Source organism: Sciurus carolinensis, chromosome 9 (assembly GCF_902686445.1).
Source record: "Sciurus carolinensis chromosome 9, mSciCar1.2, whole genome shotgun sequence".
Lineage (NCBI taxonomy): Eukaryota > Metazoa > Chordata > Mammalia > Rodentia > Sciuridae > Sciurus > Sciurus carolinensis.
The window spans coordinates 139,217,930-139,241,017 of record NC_062221.1 but is presented as its reverse complement, the minus strand read 5'-3'; the positions used below and the strand labels follow the sequence as shown (position 1 = coordinate 139,241,017).

General features: G+C 47.7%; 1 protein-coding gene across 4 annotated transcripts in view; it reads right to left on the bottom strand.

Moving 5' to 3' along the window:
• Nucleotides 1-4,374: 4,374 nt before the first annotated feature.
• The window catches only part of Rrp1b (ribosomal RNA processing 1B), a 29,963-nt gene continuing 11,249 nt past the window's right edge, over nt 4,375-23,088 (bottom strand). For all 4 annotated transcript variants that reach the window (XM_047563216.1, XM_047563219.1, XM_047563217.1 and 1 more), the window contains 10 exons: nt 21,639-21,703; nt 21,099-21,280; nt 19,065-19,159; nt 18,422-18,519; nt 16,951-16,970; nt 16,173-16,262; nt 14,810-15,468; nt 13,122-13,268; nt 6,974-7,037; nt 4,375-6,130 (listed from right to left, as the gene is read on the bottom strand). In XM_047563216.1, coding sequence (XP_047419172.1) covers nt 5,937-6,130; nt 6,974-7,037; nt 13,122-13,268; nt 14,810-15,468; nt 16,173-16,262; nt 16,951-16,970; nt 18,422-18,519; nt 19,065-19,159; nt 21,099-21,280; nt 21,639-21,703 — 1,614 coding nt within the window. In that variant the 3' untranslated portion in view covers nt 4,375-5,936. The remainder of the gene's footprint in view (nt 6,131-6,973; nt 7,038-13,121; nt 13,269-14,809; nt 15,469-16,172; nt 16,263-16,950; nt 16,971-18,421; nt 18,520-19,064; nt 19,160-21,098; nt 21,281-21,638; nt 21,704-23,088) is intronic.

Below are 23,088 nucleotides of genomic sequence, written 5' to 3'. Positions count from 1 at the left end.
ATATTCTCCAATTTCATCCACTTGCCTGCAAATGCCATAATTTTATCATTCTTCATTGCGGAGTAATATTCCATTGTATATATATGCCACAGTTTCTTTATCCATTCATCAACTGAAGGGCATCTAGGTTGGTTCCACAATCTGGCTATGGTGAATTGAGCAGCAATGAACATTGATGTGGCTGTATCTCTGTAGTATGATGATTTTAAGTCCTTTGGGTATAGGCCAAGGAGTGGGATAGCTGGGTCAAATGGTGTTTCCATTCCAAGTTTTCTGAGGAATCTCCATACTGCTTTCCAGAGTGGCTGCACTAATTTGCAACCCCACCAGCAATGTATGAGTGTTCCTTTTTCACCACATCCTCGCCAACACCTATTGTTGCTTGTGTTCTTGATAATCGCCATCCTAATTGGGGTGAGATGAAATCTTAGGGTAGTTTTGATTTGCATTTCCCTTATTACTGGGGATGTTGAACATTTTTTCATATATCTGTTGATTGCTTGTACATCTGTGAAGTGTCTGTTCATTTCCTTAGCCCATTTGTTGATTGGATTATTTGTATTCTTGGTGTAGAGTTTTTTGAGTTCTTCATAGATTCTGGAAATTAGCGCTCTATCTGAAGTATGGTTGGCAAAGATATTCTCCCACTTTGTAGGCTCTCTCTTCACATTGCTGATAGTTTCCTTTGCTGAGAGAAAGCTTTTTAGTTTGAATCTATCCCAGTTATTGATTCTTGCTTTATTTCTTGTGCTATGGGAGTCCTGTTAAGGAAGTCTGATCCTAAGCCAACAAGTTGAAGATTTGGACCTACTTTTTCTTCTATAAGATGAAGGGTCTCTGGTCTGATTCCGAGGTCCTTGATCCATTTTGAGTTGAGTTTTGTGTAGGGTGAGAGATAGGGGTTTAATTTCATTCTGTTGCATATGGTTTTCCAGTTTTCCCAGCACCATTTGTTGAAGAGGCTATCTTTTCTCCATTGCATATTTTTGGACCCTTTGTCTAGTATGAGAAAATTGTATTTATTTGGGTTTGTGTCCATGTCCTCTATTCTGTATCACTGATCTACCTGTCTATTTTGGTACCAATACCATGCTGTTTTTGTTACCTTTGCTTTGTAGTAGAGTTGAAGATCTGGTATTGCAATACCCCCTGCTTCGCTCTCCAATTTCTTTTTCACTAAGTTGCCCAGGCTGGTTAGAATTCCTATGCTCGGGGCTGGGGAGATAGCTCAGTTGGTAAAGTGCTTGCCTTGTAAGCACAAGGCCCTGGGTTTGATCCCCAGCACCCCCCAAAAAAAAGAATTCCTGTGCTCACGAAAGCCTCATGCCTCAGCCTCCTGAGTGCTGGCGCTGCAGATGCAGGTCACAAGCCTGGCTTCTCTCTCCTCTTATTTTATTCTATTCTATTTACTTTTTGCTACCTGGGCTTGAACCCAGGGGCGCCTAACCACAGAACCACATCCCTAGCCCTTTTAATTTTATTTTTTAGTTTGAGATAGGGTCTTGCCAAGTTGCTTAGGGCCTCGATAAGTTGCTGAGGCTGATTTTGCACTTGTGATCCTCCTGTCTCAGCCTCCTGAACTGCTGGGATCGTGGGTGTGCACCTCCACGCCCGGCGTGTGTCACTAGAGTGGATGGCAAGCGGGGCTTGCCTTGAGCTGCTGGGCTCTGCTGGTCTACTTCCATCTCAGTGCGCCTCTGCTCCTGGCCCCTGAGCACCATCCTCCCCGCCTGTATCCCAGGTGCTTGCCAGAGCCAGGGGAGCCCTTGATCTGCACCCCCTTCTGCCGGGGTGGCTGTGGTTCACTGCAGCAAGCAGGTCTTGCCTCCATCTGGCGCTGTCACGCGTGAGGGTGATGTGGGATCTCTGCGGAAGCTGGGCCTTCTGCCTGGGAGATGCCACCCTTCCTGAGCCCCTCTGGCTCTGATGGAAGATCAGGTCACAGCACTGTCCTGGCTCTAGCAGGAAACAAACCTAAGTTCAGTTACTTTTCTGTATTTAGCATTGTGTTCTTAAACAAAACTTTGGCTTGGCTTGTTTCATTTATAGAAAAGTGATATTTAGTTGTGGAGTAGGTAAGATAATGAAGTTTATTCCAGAGCTCTGTTCATTCTCTGAGCAAGCCAGTCACATGTCTACTGCCTGTTGTGCTGTGAATTTACCAACCCCTGAGGTCTAGGTGGTCCACAGCTCTTGGCCAGACCAATGACAGTGTGTCCTTGAGAAACTGTAGGACCTCCAGGGAGAAGAGGAATGTGCCTCAACCGTGTGAGAATGGCTCCTCAGATTATGTCCAGCAGAACACGCTGGCCCGCGACGCCTGTGCTCTCTGGATCTGAGTCCTGGTGCTGGGTGGGAGATCATCCTTTCCTAGAACTGAAAATCAAGCCCTTCACTGGGCCAGCTGGAGGGTCAGGCAACCCCCCATCAATCCACAGCATGGCCTTGCTCAGTGCAGGGGCCTTGGGTTTCCAGGACTTCTCCTGCTGGGGTCCCTCAGACACAGTAGAAAGGTCAGAACCCCTGCTGGACTATCCCTGGGGCAAGTGGAGTCACTGGGGCACTGTGGCCAAGGTTAGACACTTCGCAAGTGCCCAGTCATGAGGGAAAGTAGGTGAGGTGGGCGCTCAGGGACAAGAAGACAAGTCATTGAAGGTGATCTGTGGTTCTGGAGACAGCAGGGAAAAGTTGAGTGTGAACTGTGAGTGAACGTGGGATCTACTTCCTCAGGCTGCAGAGAGGTCACTCTGGTGCCTGCAGTTATGTCCACATTTACTCCGAGCTCAGTCCAAAAGAAAAAACAGTCAGGCACAGTGGCCATGCCTATAATCCTAGTAACTTGGGAGGCTGAGGCAAGAGGACCACAAGTTTGAATCTAGCCTCCACAACTTAGGGAGACCCTATCCCAAAATAAAAAAGAAAAAGGACTAGGGATGTGACTCAGAGGTAAAGTGCCCTGGGTTCAGCCTCCAGTACAACAAAACAAAACAGGATAAACACAACACAGGGTGTGGGTACTGGCTCTTGGTAGAGGGAGGGTGTGCGGATGATTGTTGCTCTCCTCCTCTGTATGCCCAGAAGCTGAGGCTACAAGGACAAGTTTCTTTAGCTTGGCCCTCGGGGGCACATGGTCAAAACCCGCTGCAGCTGCATGTGTACTGTGTGCAGTGCTGGGGAGGGACTCGGGGCTCGTGGGTCTTCAGCCGCACTCAGTCTGACTCAGTGCAGGCTTACCCACGCCCATCTGGGCGGGGGGCCCGGTGCTCAGCCGCAGGCCTCTGGACAAGCACCCTCCAGTGCTGCCATCCCGGGGGATGCTGGGCGAGATGAGGTGGGCCTGGAGGCCAACAGTCAAAATCAAATACAAACCTGAAGGCAAAGACATATCCTTTTAATAAAAACGTGGCTGTGACGAGCACTGACAGACCTTGAAGACACCAACAGAACCTGACTGGAAAGCGTCCTTGCCAGCAGTCAGGTAATTCAGAGGAAACAAACAAAACCAAAAGACAGACCCACCTTCATCGACTTCCCAACAATAACAATTGCTTCCATGTTTTTCTCATACTCAGTTTTGTGCTTTTATCTAAGAAGTTAGAAAGCATAAGAAATCTGCAAGTCTGATACCAAATTGTACAAAATTGTCCAGACCTATGAAGGAGGGGCAAGATGACCACTTTAGAAAACACTGCTGCTGTGACCACCAGCATTCCTTTATATTTTCCTTCCGTGGACTTCCAAGGCCTCCTTGGCAATTTTACCTACGAAAATAACATGCATCAAACAGAAAACTGGCATTTTAAACACATTTTTAAAATGTGACATATTCTTACTGTGTGGTACAGGCAATGAAAGTCACAAAAAAGCTTTTGTTCCTCCTTGTCAAAATGTAGGCTTTAAAATAAGCCACAGGAAGTCTATCTGACCAGCACGCACGATGGAGTCAAAGCCCCCACGACATACACAGCCCCAGGGGTCTGACTCTGGTGGTGCACTCAGGGTGGACAGGCACGTGGACACGCGGGGAAGGCCTGGTGGGGCTGCAGAACATCAGCAGAACCACTGCCCTGGTGTGGCTCAACATCTTTGGATCCTATGACCCACTGGCCACACAACCTGTCTTGAAAGCTGAAAACTGTTAGAAAAATAATTTGACCAAGGACAGTGAACATTCTAAGTGAAAAGTTGAATGCATTTGCTCCCTTAAACCTCATGGTCTGCTACGCTGGTTTTGGCTCTGGCTGTGACCTCATTGGTGCTCCTGGAAACCATGCTGCCACAACCCCCTCACGCCGCGTGGGAGGGTCTCACCACAAGGCTACTTAACCAACTGCAACGAAGCTCTACTGTACTGTAAAGCGGGCTCTGCTCTGTTCTAGAACAGGCTCTCTGCCTGGGGCAGGGGGCAGGCGGCAGGCGCTGGCCCAGCCGTGCCCTCAACATCCCTGAGGCAGCCACTCTCCTGGGCAGCACCTCCCAAGCCCAGGCCCGAGAAGCAGACGTTCCAGACATGGCAGTGGACACCTGTGTACTGTCCCAGGGCTGCTCAATCATCCAGAGGACTCCCAAGCACCTCCTAGTTCAGCAAGTGACACAGGACAAAGGGACAGGCAGTCGAGGTCAACCTATCTGATTCACAGGCGAAGTCACACCCTGATTTTGAAAGTGAACACACACATCAGACCAGTTCTGGAACCCAGGGGCCTCCCTGCTGCTCCAAGCCACAGCCAGGCCCACCAAAGCAGCTGGGGATCCTGTCGAGGAGCCACAGTGGCGAAGAGGACTGGCCAGGGTCGTGGTGAAAAATGGGGGCTACTGCAGCAGGTGGGGAGAGGGGCAGGGGGTCATCTGAGGTCCCCAGGGCAGAGAGCAGGTTGGCGGGCAGCTCACCCACCCACACCCTGCCTTTCATCCAGGACTTAGGAGTGCATAAACCATGGGGAAAGCCGGGCCTCAGAAGGTTCATTTCCAAGAGGCCACTGTCCTCCATCTCTCGGGCTCGTGGTGGATTCCTGAAGATCATGCAGCAACTCAACCGAATGCCTTCCAGTGCTGGATCTGGAACTGCCCTCTTAGGAGACCTTTATGAGGCCTGTAAGCCAGAGCCCTGTCTAAAAGCAGGCAGCAAAGAGCAGGCACATGCTCAGGGCTTCCTGGTGGCCTGCGTCCCGCCTCTGCAGAGGCTTGGGCTCCAGACACTGCCTGTGCCTCCAGGGACGGTCAACCTAAGGTGGCAGCGGGCTCTGGGCGCAGGGTCACACAGGTCCTGGGAAGAGTGGGTCTGCAACCTTCACAGAGGGGCTCAGTGCGGTTGGGGTTCTGGAAGGGAGCTGAGGAGCTGGCCCTCTCTAGAAGACACGTGGGGCTTGCTGTCGAGGTAGGAAGCCAGTGGACCAGGCAGGCTGCCCTGAGGGCAGAGAACTCTACCCGCTGGGTCACACCTCTGCTGATCACAGGAAGAAGAGCCCTGGTGTTGCTGACTTGGTTTGGAGAATCATCCCTATCAGGCTGCCAGATGCCCACAGGACATGGGAATGAAGTCCACATGCTTTTCAAAGGAAACAGCGAGAATGAAAGTAACCAAAAGTAACCTGGCATAGTGGACGGTGACAGGCACCAAGGTTCTGAGAAACGCAGGCTGGCCACGGGCGCCAAGAGTGCTTCCTGTGGGAGAGGGAGGGACACGTGGTTGTGGTTCCTATGTGGAGGCAGCCCCCGAGGGCAGAGCGGATTCTGAGAGCTGGAGAGGCAAGCAGCAAACGCCTAACCAAGGGCCCAGCCTCTGCATGAGCCATGGGCAAGCTGCGGCTCACCCCAGGACCAGGACACATGACAGGACGTATGGGATTTATAAAACGATAAAAAAGTCCATATTTTCAAAGATATAATTTATAGACTATTCTGTACAAAAGCAGTCTTTAGAAGGGACTCTGCTCTCAGAAGAAGTCCATAGCTGTTGGCCTTCTCTTTGGAGCTGTGGCCAGTGGCTTCTTGGTTGCCAGGGGAGTGCTGGCAGGAGAGCTGGTGGGGGTCTTCAGCACTCCATGGAGGGGCTTCTGCTCAGGGTTGAAGGCCACTCGGGAGGGGCCTGTGGGGCTGACCAGGATACTCTTGTCCGTCTTCTTGAACTCTGTCCCAGAGGAAGGTTAGGTCAGGTTAACCAGGTGCCCTAGGCTGCCGGGGGGATCTTCCTGCAGGCCCTGAGGACACACAGGCAGCCAGGCTGCTGCACCTGCAGTGTGGGGGTAACACAGGGGGCACCAGGCAGCCGCCATGGGGAGCTCTTGGGGAGGCGGCTGGAATGCTGGGCAGCAGGCACCTTCCAGCTGCAGACAAGGCTAGGTCTCTCAGCCACTGTCACACAGGCAGGCACACACATTTGTGGCCCCCAGAGGCGGGTCTTTTCATTCTTCCTTTGGGTACTGGGAATTGAACCCAGAGGTGCCTTACCACTGAGCTACATCCCCAGTCTGTTTATTTTTATTTTGGGTCTAAGTTGCCCAGGCTGGCCTTGAACTTGTGATTCTCCTGCCTCAAGCAGCAGGGATGACAGGTGTGTGAACCACTGTGCCCAGCTCACGATCAACCTTTTAAAGCCTGGGTTCTGGGGTAGTGCAGCTCAGCGGAGAGCACTTGCCCAGCATTAGGCCGGGCTCCCGTCTAGCAGTGCAAAAACACTGCACCAAACTTTGCTTTTGAAGCCAGCAAGGTGGAGCTGTCCTTCCTCCTGCTCCCAGTTCGAGCAGGACACCTGTGGCCAGCCTCTCACTTTGCCCTCGCCCTAGCACCTGGCAGCCCTGGAGGTGAGGGGCTCACAGCGGGTGCTGGCAGGGGTGAGGAGGGGCCTCCACCTCAGCCCTCAACCCCAAATTTTCCAGGGCCCATGGAAGCTGCCCTGCCTGCCTCAAAGGGACCCTGAGCTGGCTCCAGCTGCGTGATGCCAGGAGGAACATCTGCAAAAGCCCCGACTTACCTGCAGTGGTGTTTCTGTTCAACCCAAAGGTGACTTTTTTGGTGCTGCTGGGTGTTCTGTTCAGCTGCAGAAGAAAAGCAACAGTGCTGTGGCAGGTGCTGGCTCCTATCTGAGCTCTCTGGGGCTCGCCCAGGAGGGAGGTCCCAGTCTCTGCAGAGGCCAGAGGGCCAGTAGCACAAGCCCATACTCAACGCCTGCTCTGTGTCCATGAGACTCCGCTACCAGACATCCTGGCTGGTACCACTCTCTACCAGCACACAGCCTCCCAGCTGGAGGCCAGGCAGCCCTGCAGATGCCACGGGTAGTCACCAGCTCAGTCCTGGCCACAGGGTAGTGTTCCCAGTGAAGGAAGCTGAACAAGGTCAGGATGTCTGAAGACTACGGGATATGTGCTTATGACCCTGCTCGTTTCGTTCCAGAGTTTGTAAGTTTAATCTGCAGATGATATAAACTCAATTTGAGCAGACCTATAATAGAATCAAACTCCATGGGCAACTTCCACGCAGGAGGAATTCAGTTCATCAAAATTAACTGTATTCGGCAAAACCCATCCTGAGACGCCTGCTAGAGGCTTGAAACTCACTGTCAGGGGCTATTTGGTCTAGGATTGCATAGTGTCTGAATTGGGCACTGCTAATATTGATCTCCCCATAAAGAAAAGGTTTTGGAAACCTATAGGGCCACTATAAGCCTATAGGGGGAAATCTGCAATACCCCAGATCTGCACTGTTAGAGGAAAAGATACATGAACAACATGAAAAAACAAGGGAAGAAAATGATCCAAACAAATCTAGATTCTATATTAATAGAATCCAATGACAGTATGTTAGAAGAAATGTCAGAAAAGGACCTCAGATTATACATGATTAAGATGATTCGCGAAGCAAAGGATGAGATAAGAGAGCAAATGCAGGCAACGAATGATAATACCAATAAGCTGAAAGAGCACCTGCAGGAAGCAAAAGATCATTTCAACAAAGAGATAGAGATTCTCAAACAAAAAAACAAACAAAAAAACAAACGGAAATCCTTGAAATGAAGGAAACAATAAACCAAATAAAAACTCAATGGAAAGCATCACCAAAAGACTAGACCACTTGGAAGACAGAACCTCAGACAATGAAGACAAAATATTTAATCTCGAAAATAAAGTTGCCCAAACAGAGAAGATGGTAAGAAATCATGAACAGAATCTCCAAGAACTACAGGACACCATGAAAAGACCAAATTTAAGAATTACTGGGATTGAGGAAGGCACAGAGATACAAACCAAAGGAATGAACAACCTATTCAATGAAATAATATCAGAAAATTTTCCAAGCCTGAAGAATGAAATTGAAAATCAAATACAAGAAGCTTACAGAACACCAAATGCACAAAATCACAACAGATTCACACCAAGGCACATTATAATGAAAATGTCTAACATTCAAAATAAAGATAGGATTTTGAAGGCCGTGAGAGAAAAACATCAGATTACATATAGGGGGAGACCAATATGGATAGCAGCTGATTTCTCAACCCAGACTCTAAAAGCTAGAAGGGCCTGGAACAACGTATTTCAAGCTCTGAAAGAACATGGTTGCCAACCAAGAATCCTATACCCAGCAAAACTAACCTTCAGATTTGAAGATGAAATAAAATCCTTCCATGATAAACAAAAGTTAAAAGAATTTACAAATAGAAAGCCTGCGCTACAGAATGTTCTCAACAAAATATTCCAAGAGGAGGAAATGAAAAACAACAATGGAGGTCAGCAAAGGGAAGAACTACCTTAGAGAAAAACCACTCAAAGGAGAAACCAAGCCAACTTAAAAACCAAAAATAAGCCAAATGACTGGAAATACAAATCATATCTCAATAATAACCCTGAATGTTAATGGCCTAAACTCATCAATCAAAAGACACAGACTGGCAGAATGGATTAAAAAGAAAGACCCAACGATATGCTGCCTGCAAGAAACTCATCTCATAGAAAAAGACATCCACAGACTAAAGGTGAAAGGATGGGAAAAAACCTACCATGTGCATGGACTCAGTAAAAAAGCGGGGGTTTCCATCCTTGTATCAGATAAAGTGGACTTCAAGCCAAAGTTAGTCAGAAGGGGTAAAGAAGGACATTTCATCCTGCTTAAGGGAACCATAAATCAGGAAGACATAACGATAGTAAATATTTATGCCCCAAACAATGGTGCATCCCTGTACATCAAACAAATCCTTCTCAATTTCAGGAATCACATAGACCACAACACAATAATTCTGGGTGACTTTAACACACCGCTAGATCTATCACCACTAGATAGATCTTCCAAACAAAATCCAACCAAAGAAACCATAGAACTCAATAACACAATTAATAACCTAGACTTAATAGACATATATAGAATATTCCATCCATCAACAAGCGGATTCACTTTCTTCTCAGCAGCACATGGAACCTTCTCGAAAATAGACCATATGTCATGCCACAAAACAGCCCTTAGGAAATGCAAAAAAATAGAGATACTGCCTTGTGTTCCATCAGATCATAATGGACTGAGAATAGAAATCAATGACAAAATAAAAAAGAGAAATTACTGCAACACCTGGAGACTAAATAATACGCTACTGAATGAAACATGGATAACAAAAAACATCAGGGAGGAGATAAAAAAATTCTTAGAGGTCAAGGAGAACGACGATACAACATATCAAAATCTCTGGGACACTATGAAAGTGGTACTAAGAGGAAAATTCAATGCATGGAGTGCATTCCAGAAAAGAATGAAAAGCCAACAACTAAATGACCTACCATTACAGCTCAAAGTCCTAGAAAAAGAAGAACAGAATAACAGCAAAAGACAGGAAATAACTAAAATCAGAGCTGAAATCAATGAAATTGAAACAAAAGAAACAATTCAAAAAATTGACAAAACAAAAAGTTGGTTGAGAAAGTAAACAAAATAGACAAAACCTTAGCCATACTAACAAAGAGAAGGAGAGAGAAGACTCAAATTACTAAAATTCGTGATGAAAAAGGAAATACCACGACAGACACCACTGAGATACAGAACATAATGAGAAGCTACTTTGAAAATCTGTATTCCAACAAAATAGAAACTACCAAAGACACTGACAAATTTTTAGAGACATGCTCCTCCCAAACTGAACCAGGAGGACATACACAATTTAAACAGATCAATATCAAGCAATGAAATAGAAGAAGACATTAAAAGCCTACCATCCAAGAAAAGCCCAGGACCAGACGGATTCTCAGTCGAGTTCTACAAGACCTTCAAAGAAGAACTCATTCCAATACCTCTCAAAGTATTCAAAGAAATGGAAAAGGAGGGTACCCTACCAAACTCATTCTATGAAGCTAATATCACCCTTATACCCAAACCAGGAAAAGACACATCAAGGAAAGAAAATTTTAGACTAATATCCTTGATGAATATAGATGCAAAGATCCTTAACAAAATATTGGCAAACCATATCCAAAGACATATTAAGAAAATTGTGTACCACGATCAAGGGGGTTCATCCCTGGAATGCAAGGGTGGTTTAACATCTGTAAATAATAAACGTAATCCATCATGTCAATAGACTTAAGGATAAGAATCATATGGTTATTTCAATTGACGCAGAAAAAGCGTTCGACAAAATACAACACCCCTTCATGCTTAAAATACTAGAAAAAATAGGGATAGTAGGAATATACCTGAACATTGTAAAGGCTATTTATGCTAAGCCCATGGCCAACATCATTCTTAATGGAGAAAAACTGAAACCATTCCTTTAAAAATGGGAACAAGACAGGGGTGTCCTCTTTCACCACTTCTATTCAACATTGTCCTCGAAACTCTAGCCAGAGCAATTAGGCAGACCAAAGAAATTAAAGGGATACGAATAGGAAAAGAGGAACTTAAGCTGTCACCTATTTGCGGATGACATGATTCTATATTTAGAGGATCCAAAAACCTCCTCCAGCAAACTTCTAGACCTCATCAATGAATTCAGCAAAATAGCAGGCTATAAAATCAACACGCATAAATGTAAAGCATTTTTATACGCAAGGGACGAAACAGCTGAAAGGGAAATGAGGAAAACAACTCCATTTGCAATAGCCTCAAAAAAAAAAAAAAACAAAAAAAACAAAAAACTTGGGAATCAATCTAACCAAAGAGGCAAAAGATCTCTACAATGAAAACTATAAAACACTGAAGAAAGAAATTGAGGAAGACCTTAGAAGATGGAAAGATCTCCCAGGTTCTTGGATAGGCAGAATTAATATTGTCAAAATGGTCACACTACCAAAAGTGCTATACAGATTCAATGCAATTCCAATTAAAATCCCAATGACGTACCTTACAGAAATAGAGCAAGCAATCATGAAATTCATCTCGAAGAATAAGAAACCCAGAATAGCTAAAGCAATCCTTAGCAGGAAGAATGAAACAGGGGGTATTGCAATACCAGATCTTCAACTCTACTACAAAGCAACAGTAACAAAAACAGCATGGTATTGGCACCAAAATAGACAGGTAGATCAATGGTACAGAATAGAGGACACGGACACAAACCCAAATAAATACAATTTTCTCATACTAGACAAAGGTGCCAAAAATATGCAATGGAGAAAAGATAGCCTCTTCAACAAATGGTGCTGGGAAAACTGGAAATCCATATGCAACAGAATGAAACTAAAACCTCTATCTCTCACCCTGCACAAAACTCAACTGACAATGGATCAAGGACCTTGAAATCAGACCAGAGACCCTGCATCTTATAGAAGAAAAAGTAGGTCCAAATCTTCAACTTGTTGGCTTAGGATCAGACTTCCTTAACAGGATCCCATAGCACAAGAAATAAAAGCAAGAATCAACAACTGGGATAGATTCAAACTAAAAAGCTTTCTCTCAGCAAAGGAAACTATCAGCAATGCGAAGAGAGAGCCTACAGAGTGGGAGAATATCTTTGCCCCTCATACTTCAGACAGAGCACTAATTTCCAGACTATATAAAGAACTCAAAAAACTCTACACCAAGAATATGAATAATCCAATCAACAAATGGGCTAAGGATATGAACAGACACTTCACAGAAGAAGATCTACAAGCAATCAACAAACATATGAAAAAATGTTCACCATCTTTAGTAATAAGAGAAATGCAAATCAAAACTACACTAAGATTCCATCTCACCCCAATTAGAATGGCGATTATCAAGAACACAAGCAACAATAGGTGTTGGAGAGGATGTGGGAAAAAAGGTACATCATACATTGCTGATGGGGTTGCAAATTAGTGCAGCCACTCTGGAAAGCCGTGTGGAGATTCCCTAGAAAACTTGGAATGGAGCCACCATTTGACCCAGCTATCCCACTCCTCGGCCTATACCCAAAGGACTTAAAATCAGCGTACTACAGAGATACAGCCACATCAATGTTCATAGCTGCTCAATTCACAATAGCCAGACTGGAACCAACCTAGATGTCCTTCAACTGATGAATGGATAAAGAAACTGTGGTATATATACACAATGGAATATTACTCAGCTATAAAGAATAATAAAATTATGGCATTTGCAGGCAAATGGATGAAATTGGAGAATATCATGCTAAGTGAGATAAGCCAATCTCAAAAATCCAAAGGGCGAATGATCTCACTGATAGGCGGATGATGACACATAATAGGGGGTGGGAGGGGGGCAAGAATGGAGGAAGGAGGGACTGTATAGAGGGAATAGAGGGGTGGGAGGGGTGGGGGGGAGGAAAAAATAACAGAATGAATCAAACATCATTACCCTATGTAAATGTATGATTACGCAAGTGATATTCTGTTACTCCACGTACAAACAGAAACAACGTGTAGCCCATTTGTTTACAATTAAAAAAAAAAAAAAAAAAAGGAAAAAAAAAATTAACTGTATTCTTTCCTATTTGAAAAAGTCCTAGAGGCTGATCTGTTCTGATTGTGAAGCCCTTTCTAGAACCATGGGAATTTCCTGTCTCCGTCTCACTCCACTTGCCTCAGGCTCCACTCACGAGAGGAGTGCTGTGGCCTCGTAGACGTCCCACTGGCACCTGAGCCTTGACCTCCCAGTATGCTCCCAGACCCCCAAACCACCATGACGCCCCCGCTGAGGACGCATGCCTGAGGAGGGCGCACCTGGATGGCTCGCTCTGCAGGGCGGGTGGCAGCACTGCTCTTGGCTCTTCTGAAGAACAGGGGTTTTGGTAAGAAGAGGGTGTCAAACTTCACGAAGTCCTTTTCTGTCCTCAGTGGCTGCTTCTTCAAAGGGGAAATGCTGGTTCCCTAAGAGACCAAGGGCAAGAGGCCAAGGCGGGCAGGTCACAACACAGAGCGACCTGTGAGGCCCCAGCACACAGGATATGACCTAGGTCAGCAAGGTGAGAGTTCCTGGAACAGGAGTCCCAGGCCAGGTGTGCCAAGAGCCCTCCCGCCAGTAGAAGAGACCTCATCCGCAGGCCACTGCTCACCTGGGCACCATGCCACTAGGGGACAGAAATCGCTTCTCAGCAACTAAACCCACTTGTTCATCTGCATATCTAAACCCAAGCCCAGAGCTGAGTGCTTGCCGTTGAGAGTTTACCTGCTAAGTACCAACTCATTCTCTAACCTGGGACCAAAGACGTCAAGTGGGCAGCAGGTCTGGCATGGAGGGTAGGCACAGCAGCACAGGGTTCTCCTGAGTGGCTGTAGCCAGCAACCCACGAGCAGAGGCCTGGTCTGGCCCAGGACCTGGGAAGCCCAGCACTGTGGGTGCCACAGGGCAGTTTGGTGTTGGTGTCCCTGGCTTGCAGTCAGCTGCCTTCCCTCAGCAGACCTGGCAGACCAGGCCCCGGGCACTCCCCACTCTGCCAGCACAGTCGCTGGTGACACGTCAGCCCCGAGGAGAAAACACCTCCTAAAACTGGTTGCTAAGGGTGTGAGCCACCAGGTCTCTGCTGCTCCTGGAGGAGGGCAGCTCAGTCCAGGGAGAAGGGGACGCCACTACTCAGGCAAGTCTGTGTAGGAAGCCACCTCCAGTCTGGCCGAGGCTCTGCTCTGCCTCGCTGAGGCTTCTTACTGACCACAAACTCACTCACCTGGCCACCGAGGAGGCCTCAATGTCACAGCACTGCCATGTAGTGGGTCTAAAGGCTCGTGCTGAACAAAGGTCGGCAGGCTTTTCCTCTGAAGGGCCAGGGAGTAAATTTTCCGCTCTGGACCACTAGGTCTGTCACACCACTCAATTCTGTCACTGTGGAGTGAAAGTGACCACAGACAGTGCAAACATGCATAGCACAGCTGCCCCAACACAACCACGTCTGTCCGCCCTGATGCGGAAGCAGCGTGTACCCAGGGGCAGGGTGAGGCGCAGGCCAGCAGCTGGGCTCCTCCTCTACGCCTGACTCGAAAGATCTAAGCAGAGAGAGACAGTTCCTCTCACCAAACACCTAACCATACCGGAGAATCCTGGGCTTCCTCCTTTGCCAGAGGCCCCAGATGGGCCAGCTGGAGGAAGAAACAAGCGCAGCGCTGGAAGGAGCCTGCATCTGCTGGGGAGTGCTGCAGGGCAGCAGGGCTCGCCTGGGGAACCTCCTGCCCAGCACACCCTTCCCTAACCTTGGGGCGAGTGGCCTGGGGTGGAGGAGGTGGCTGGAAAGCACCTGCACTGGCCCTTGGATGGGCACCTGTTCTTCACTTGGGTGAGGACTGTTTTAAATCACGGTTTAAATCACGGCACCTTCTAAGCATTGCTGGTCCAGGTCGGACCATGCCCAGCAACCCGAACCCCTGCCACAGAGGGAGCAGGGCCTCAGCCTCCCTGCCTCGGGCCCTGCCCACCTTACCAGAGCTTGGATCTGCCTGACTCTGGATCCCAGTATTCCGTTGTGTTCTATCAAGTTAGACATTTCTTTCATCTTCTTCCTCTTCTTCAAAATCGTTGTTTTCTGACTGGACAGATTATAGAGGTCAAGGCTGCTGGGCTCTGCCTTCTTTTTCTGGGGCCTCCTGCACTGGGTCAGAGAGGCCTGGCCGCTGCCGTTGACAGGGAGTGCTCCAAGCTTCCTCTTCCTTTTCAGGACCTGGGCTCCATCTGTTGGGGAACCTCGGGTGGCAGGTCCCTGGGGATGGCCGCTGCCAGGGCCACTTCGAGCCCTGTCCTCCAGAGGCAGCTCTGTGGGGTCCCAGATCTCTCCCTGTGCCCCCAGGCTCTTTCTCTTCAGCCGCTTCCTCCTACTGTGCGTGGGGACAGAGGGGGGACGCTCCGAGCTGCTCTTCTCCCTGGTGCTGGACTCGGCCTCTGCTCTGGGTTCAGCTGCTCGCTCCTGTGGGGTCTGCCTCTGTGCAGGTGCAGGCTCCCCTCCCCCGCTCTGTGCTGGGGGTGTGGCTGCGTCCCTCAGGCCCCAAGTCTCAGACTGGGGGTGGCTCCTCTTCTTTTTTTTCCTTTTTCTTTTCTGAATGCTGCCTTCACTGTCCTCTTCCTCAGCAAGAAAGACTTTGTTTCCTATAAAATCAGAGACCAATAAACAAGCTCCCCAGGATTTGGGACGGCTGTGCCTGACTGGATTGGCACCCAGGGTCTCACACATGCAAGACAAGCTCTGTCACTGACCACACCCTAGGCCACGAGTTCTGTGATGCATCCCCTAGAAGAGTCCTGACCTGGGTGACCTGGTGACTCTGCATGCTGACATGTCCCCTTCCTCCCCCTGCAAGTCTCCTCTGTCTATTTTAGTGGAGGGGGATCAAAGGAGCCAGGTTCCTAATAATGTTAGGTCCGGAATTAAAAGCCGCAATGAAATCCCTACTCCAAGGATGAGACAAGGGTCCAGAGACACCCTGACACACACCTATATTCCCAGCAGCTTAGGAGGCTGAGGTAGGAGGATTGAAAGTTCCGAGCCAGTCTCAGCAATCAGTGACACATGTCTCAAAATAAAAAATAAAAAGGTCTGGGGTTGTGTTTGAGTGGTTAAGTACTCCTGGGTTAAATCTCCGATACCAAAACAAAAATAAAAATACAAACAAAAACACAGAGCAAGGAGACTCTTGCTCTGCCCACGATTCGTGCACTACCTCAAGTCCCTGGCCTCAACAGCACGCGCCCAGCGCTGCCCACAGCCCAGCTGCCTACTTTCGAGCCTCCCTGAGGTTAGGCCCGCAGCTGGCCTCCCTCCTTCCCCAAGTTGGCTTTCTCTAAGAGCTTACGTCTTTTTTTCTTATGTTTTCTTTGACAGAGGGCTTGATCATCTTCCTCAGCAGAAATGTCCTCAGGAAAACTGAGTCGAGGGATCCCACCTGTGAAACACCACAGCGACCTCTCAGCTTCCTGAGGGCCTTGATGCTGGCCCCTGCCCGAGCTAGCCAGGTCAGACTTCAGACCTTGATTTCTGCTTCCTCTCCACTACCCGACCCTGGAGGCTGTTACCACAGTAATTAGACATGTCACAAAGCTTTGTGGGTTTTACTAACTGTGGGTAACCCTTCTACGGCTCAGCCCTTGGGGCTAGGCAAGACCGGGCAGTCTCCAGCTTCACGGCTCAGCGGTACTTTTCCCAATTCCAAGCAACCAGCAGATGAGTGGGGAGTGGGCTCATTGGTCCACTCAGATGTAACCGAGCACATGGCAGCTTTCCCGTGGGGACAAATGACGTAACAGCAAATGAAAGGGACCCAGGGGCAGACTTCCTTCTTCATGAAGGACCATTCTGGAATCTCCCTAGTCCAATAAAAATTTGCCTAGTCAAAACGTAATAAAAACCAAGAAAAAGGGGCTGCTTACTCCTGGCCCTAGTGCTTATGGGGCGCCCAGGGCGCTGTGCTTGCTGCACTCCCCAGCCCTGTCTCAGGCCCTCCCGGAAGAACACAGTCAGGGCTACCATCTCTCAGCTGCTTTCAGTGAGCACCCTGGTCCAACTCCCTTTCTCAACGCCTGACAGAAATGTTCAGGAAGAACACCCTGAATTACTATGCTGACTCTCCTCACCTTCAGAGAGGCCTTGGAACCTGAAAAAGAAAACACAAAAGTTTATAGAGAAACACTTCTCTGTCTTTTGCAGACTCCAGCACAGAACTTGCAACACAGGCAGCGTTAGCTATCCTTAGCTCACTTCCTCCTCCAGCAGGAGGCCAGAGAGGAATTCCAGAGGGTGCATCACAAGGAGGGAGAAACCCAGGACAGAGTCGCCCTCCATCACCATGCACATAAAGACAGTGTCTGACTTGGTATAAATAAAACTAACAAGAAATTGAATTTCTTTTTTGAGGTACTGGGGATGAACACAGGACTGTGCACGTATCAGGCAAATGCTCTACCACTAAGATACATCTCTAGCCCTTTCTGTTTTTTATTTTGAGACTAAGTGCACGTATCAGGCAAATGCTCTACCACTAAGATACATCTCTAGCCCTTTCTGTTTTTTATTTTGAGACTAAGTTGCTCAGGCTGGCCTGGACATGAGATCCTCCCACCTCAGCCTTTCGAGTGGCTGGGATTAAAGATGTGCACTAAGGTGCCCAGATGAAATCCATTTTTTTCTCACTTATTTCTGAAGGCAAAAATATCTGTTTAACTGTCCCATGGAGACATACCATGTGGTGCTCTTATACATTTTTGGTGCATTAGAACAAGCCAGTGAGGGCTGAGGGCTGATGCTGTGGCCTTCAGTCGCCCAGCTATAAAACAGGGCAAGCTATAGAAGCTACTTCTAGGGGTCTTTTTAACATGAAAAAAGAAACACCTGTGCTCACACCCATGCCCAGACTGCAGAGTGTGCCCAGACAGCTGTTGCTCGTCTTGGGTCACAATGTGCACAGGCTCTGTGGTGCACTGCACGCTCATGACTGACCTGCTTCTGGCGCACTGACACCAAACACTGACTCAACACACCACGGTGGCATGACCCTGCTGGGGGTGGGGGCGACCGGTCCCCCACCCATCTTAGCACACCAACATAGGACTCTTCACCTATGACGTTAGACATCAGCAAGCTTCTTTTTACATTGACATTATCACATAACAGCTAAAAGTCAGGTGTGGTGGCACAAGCCTGAAATCCCACCACGTGGGAGGCTGAGGTAGGAGGATCACAAATTCCAGGTCAGCCTCAGCAACTTAGCGAGACCCTGTCTCAAAAAATAAAAAGGGCTGGGATGTAGGTCGTACCACAAAACAAAACAAAACAAAACCAGCAAACAGAGATGAGCATGAGGCTGGTGTTGTGGCTCAGTGGTAGAGCGCTCATCTAGCATGTGTGAGGCCCTGGGTTTGATCCCAGCACTGCATTTAAAAAAAAAAAAAAAAAAAAAAAAAAAGAGATGAGCAAGGCTGCATTTGAAGAATGGAACTTGAGGGGCAAGGGGCAGCAGCTCTCATTAGGCTTTCGGTTTATGTATATTACATTGCTATAAATAAAAATGAAAGGACAAAGGACAAAGGAGACCACCTAACCACTTACTTTTTGATTAGTTTGCAGAGACGCTTCCGGTTGAAGGGAGGGATGTTTTTCTTGTTGGTTATTTCCAAGAGTCGGTCCGCAACAGCCTTATAGTCAAACTACATTGCAAAACAACAGCCTTATAGCAAAGCAACGTGCCTGACTTTGGATGTGCACATTTACCAGTAAGAGAAGACCCCTAGGTGCAGGAGAATAGGCTCAGCACTCTCATGCTGAGGCAGTGACCAGGGTGGGAACCATCTTTGAAAGTCACCTCCTAGCTATCCGTCACCTAGGAGAAGCCAGGCAGTCAGCACATCATACCCCCTCCCTTTAAATTGCGATATAATATACACAATCAAATTTTCCTAGATGTGCTTCTTTTTAAGTTTAATCTAGATTTCCAACCTGTACTTGGTAGCACAATAAACTTTTTTAATTGCTGGAGCTGGCTCTGCAGATCTCAGCAATTAAAACGGGGACTAAGAGCTTTCCAAACTCCACTCTACTAAAACTCGTCTCCAGTAAGCTCACTCTAAGGAAGGTGACCTCAGGGGCAGAGGGATTAAGAGCGTCATGCCCCAGGCTCTACAGCATGATTACCCTAATTCTCTGGCCAGGCCACCCCCAGAAAGCCTGTGTTCTATAAAAAGCAAACACCCACCTGGAGAAGAAGCCCTGTGTCTTCCAAAGTGCCACAGTCCTTTCTTCCTCTTTCATCGCTGGCTCTCTCTCTCCTGGAGTGGCATTTGCTCAATGCTGTCAAAATACACCCCAGAACAAGATTCTTGACATGGCAAGTGTGCAGCAATGTGCTTCCCCAGGAGCAGCGTCTACCCATTTTGAAAACAAAGTGTTTCTTCCCAGAGAAAATCCTGCACTCACACTGGACAACCTCCCCACAGGGCTCTTCTGGTCATTCGGTCCTGGGAGGAGCACATGGCTCCTGCTCCTTGTGGTGATGCCACAGAACAGACAAACCCTCAGACATCACTGATGCCTCACACTTCCCTGCTACAGGCCGTCCTTCCCTTGAGGGAAGGCAAGCTCTGTTCAGGCGTGCAGGCACTCAGGCCGGTGGGACAGGGCTCTGAGCTGCTCCCACCTGTGAGGAAGGGAATGGACTTGCAGTCTGTGGTCAGCACTGGGGGAGTTCACCACCTCACTGGAAATCTTAAACAGCCTCAGCAGCCTTTACTTTACATACGGGATCAGAAGCATTTCAGATTTAGGAGTTTTCTGGATTTTGAAATATTTGCTTAGACTTCATTGCTGAACATCCCTAATCCAAAAATCTGAGATGTTCCAGACCCTGAAACTTCTTGTGTCACAATGATGCGTATTTATTTATTTATTTTGGTAATCGGGATAGAACCCAGGGGCACTTAAACACTGATTTTTTAATTTTTTATTTTGAGATAGGGTCTTGCTAAGTTGCTGAGGTTGGCTTTGAACTTGTGACCCTCCTGTCTCAGCCTCCTGAGTTGCTGGGATTACAGGTGTGCATCACTGTTCCTGGCTTCCTTCCAGATTTTTTAAAGCAAATACTAATATTGGTCTTCCACCAAAAAAAAAAAAGAAGAAAAAAAAAAAAAAAAAAGGAAAAAAAAAAAAAAAGGTGTTTTAAATTTTTAAAATATTATTACCAAGTTTCCTTTGCTGGGGGATGAACACAGGGCCTTGAGCATTCTAGACCGTGTTCTACAACTAGACTGCACCCTCAGTGCTGAAATTCTGCTTTTTAAAAAAAATTTCCTAAATTGGTGCATTGTAGCTGTACATAAGAGTGGGATTTGTGGTTACGTATTTGTATGTGCACACAATGACATAACTTGACCAATATCACTCCCCAGCACTTCTCCCTCTCTCCCTGCCTCTTACTCCTGGAATTTCTGCTTTTTAGTGGCTACACGCATTTCAAAAGGCGGTGAACTCTGACCTAATTGTTCACTTCACTCTGTGCACTGAGATGCCACACACCATTGTGAGGGTTTTGATGGTCTGCAACTGCAGAGGTATACTGTTCATAAAGTTCCAGGGACACAGAACAGTGTAACAGTGTCAGCCCACAGTGGGTAGCTAAACACCAGGAGACGGAAAGAAGAGCCACCAGAAGGCCAGTGAGTTCCTGATCACCTGCAGAGCTCTGCGGAGGAGGCGTTCACAGACACATCTGATGTGTTCAGACACATCAGAGGGAACGAAAACAACCAGAAGACCCCAATACCTGAGCAAGGACAATGGTGGAGCCCTCACAGAATTCAGCTCCTAGGAGACAAAAGGTGTGTGCTTGGGGCTCCCCAAGGCCCCCAGGGGGTGGCAAATGCCTTCATGCACTCCACTCCCTTTCTAGGGAGGGGGCCAGGCACAGCCACATTCCACGAGTCAACTCTGGGCTATATTCAGTGAGAAGATAGCAAGGGTTTTATTTTATTTTTTGGTACTGGGAACTGAACACAGGGGTGCTTGGCTACTGAGCCACATCACCAGACAGGGTCTCATTAAGTTGCTTAGTGTCTTGCTAAGTTGCGGAGGCTGGCTGTGAACTCGTGATCCTCCTGCCTCAGCCCCTGAGCTGCTGGCACTACACGCGTGCACCACTGCACCCAGCCATCAAGTGTGTAAGTAGTGTTTGCTTGATGGGAATTAAAAACGACAACAAAACCCCAAAGACAGAAGAAAGACCAGGAGGTCTCACCTGTCTTCTTTCTGCCGACTGCCTTTTTCCAAGCTGCCTCGTTTTCAAACGCCTCCTCTTCAGAGAGGTCACCATCACCCACTTTGGTTTTCTGCTCCTCCACTGTGTCTTCAGGTATGAGAGGAGACTGATCTACAATGACTTCAAAAACACCCCTAGCTATAGTCTGTACCAGTGTGTGGCTGAGGGTAGAAGCACAGCGGAGAGAACGCGATTAAAACGCCATCTGCACCTTGCACCAAGGAGTGCAGCAGACGAGCAGCAGAGCAGCACCGAGCCGCGGGATGGCAGCCCATGCAGGCACAGTGGGCAGAACTCTGGGTGTGGGCAGACACTCCAGCAACGAGCGGGTCAAACCCTGAAGGAGGACAGTCCCATCACTGCACAGTGCGTCCAAGGCCTCACTGACGGGAACTGAGGATGTGGTGTTCTGTGCTCTGGACACTCATCCTAACTGTCCTGCACTGTGCTCACCACAGGCCCCTGCCCGCTCCTAAGTATCTACTGAAGCAGTACAAACACATGTGGTGAGTCACTTACTCCTTGGTCTTGGCAGCAATTTTGCAGAATGGGTCAATAAACTTGAGGTTCTGATCCGCCAAAAGCTGTAATTTAGACATAAAATAATAAAAAAGAATGAAACAAAACACAAATCCAGGCCCTTCTCCTTCCTGACATCCTGGAAAGGGAACCATGTGTACCTGCACAGGCTGAGTCAGAAGCAGTGATTCCTGTCTTCTAGCCCCAAATGTGCTATGAAAGCTGCAGAGGCCTGGTAGGCTTAAGGTCATGGCCATCTTCCAGCCTTCTGGGTACCTTAGTGCAGTAACCCAAAGGATCACCAACCTGGCCAGCGCTACTCTGTGATACAAAGACTCTCTCCCTACGAGAAGCTCTATGTGGGTACTACCTCAAAATGTGAGATGAAGGTATTCTTGTTCTTTTTCTGTGGGGGCGGACTGAACCCAGGGTGTTTAACCACTGAGCTACATCCCCAGTCCCTTCTGTATTTTGTTTAGAGACAGGGTCTCACTGAATTGCTTAGGGCCCCACTAAGTTGCTGAGGCTGGCTTTGAACTCGTGATCCTCCTGCCTTAGCCTCCTGAGACACTGGGATTACAGGCGTGTGCCACTGAGCCTGGCTATTATCCTTAATATAACATTTACTTTGTTTTGGGTACTAGAGATTGAACCCAGGGGTGCTTTACCACTGAGCAATATCCACAGACCTTTCTACTTTGGCTAAGCTTTCCAGGTCAGATTTGAACTTGTGGCCCTCCTGCCCCATCCTCCTGAGTTGCTGGGATTATAGGTACATACAAGTGCACCTGGCTGTTTTCTTTTAACAAAGAGAGAAAAAAAAAGTTCTCTATAGAACACTTGCGAAAGAAAAAAAGTCAAAATTGTTCATCTTTCCAATTTTAGATAATTATCTATGTAGTAAAAATACACTTCATACCATTTGTATAGCGTTATGATTTGGATGTGAGGTGTCCCCCAAGAGCTAAAGTGTGAGGCAATGCAAGAAGGTTCAGATAAGAAATAGCTGGGTTACAAGAGACTTAATCAAATCAATGAATTAATCACCTGATAGGATATGAGATTAATTAAATGGTAACTGAGGGCAGGTGGGTGTGGCTGGAGGTGGGCATCGATATATTTTATATCTGGAGGGTGAAGTCTCTCTCTGCTTCCTGATCACCATGTGAGCTGCTTCCCTCTGCCATACTCTTCCACCATGTTCAGCCTCACCTCCAGCCCTGAGGAATGGAGCTGGCGTTCTATGGACTAAGACCTCTGAAGCCATGAGCCCCCAGATAAACTTTTCCTCTGCTAACGTTGGTCTGGTCAGGTCCTTCAATCACGGTAGTGAAATGGCTGACTAACACACATAGCTTTGTCTGTTGCCTTCCCCCACTCACTCCTTTGAAAATACTATATCCTGAGGATTTCTCCACATTACTGAATTCTCTGTAGGGTATTTTTCTTG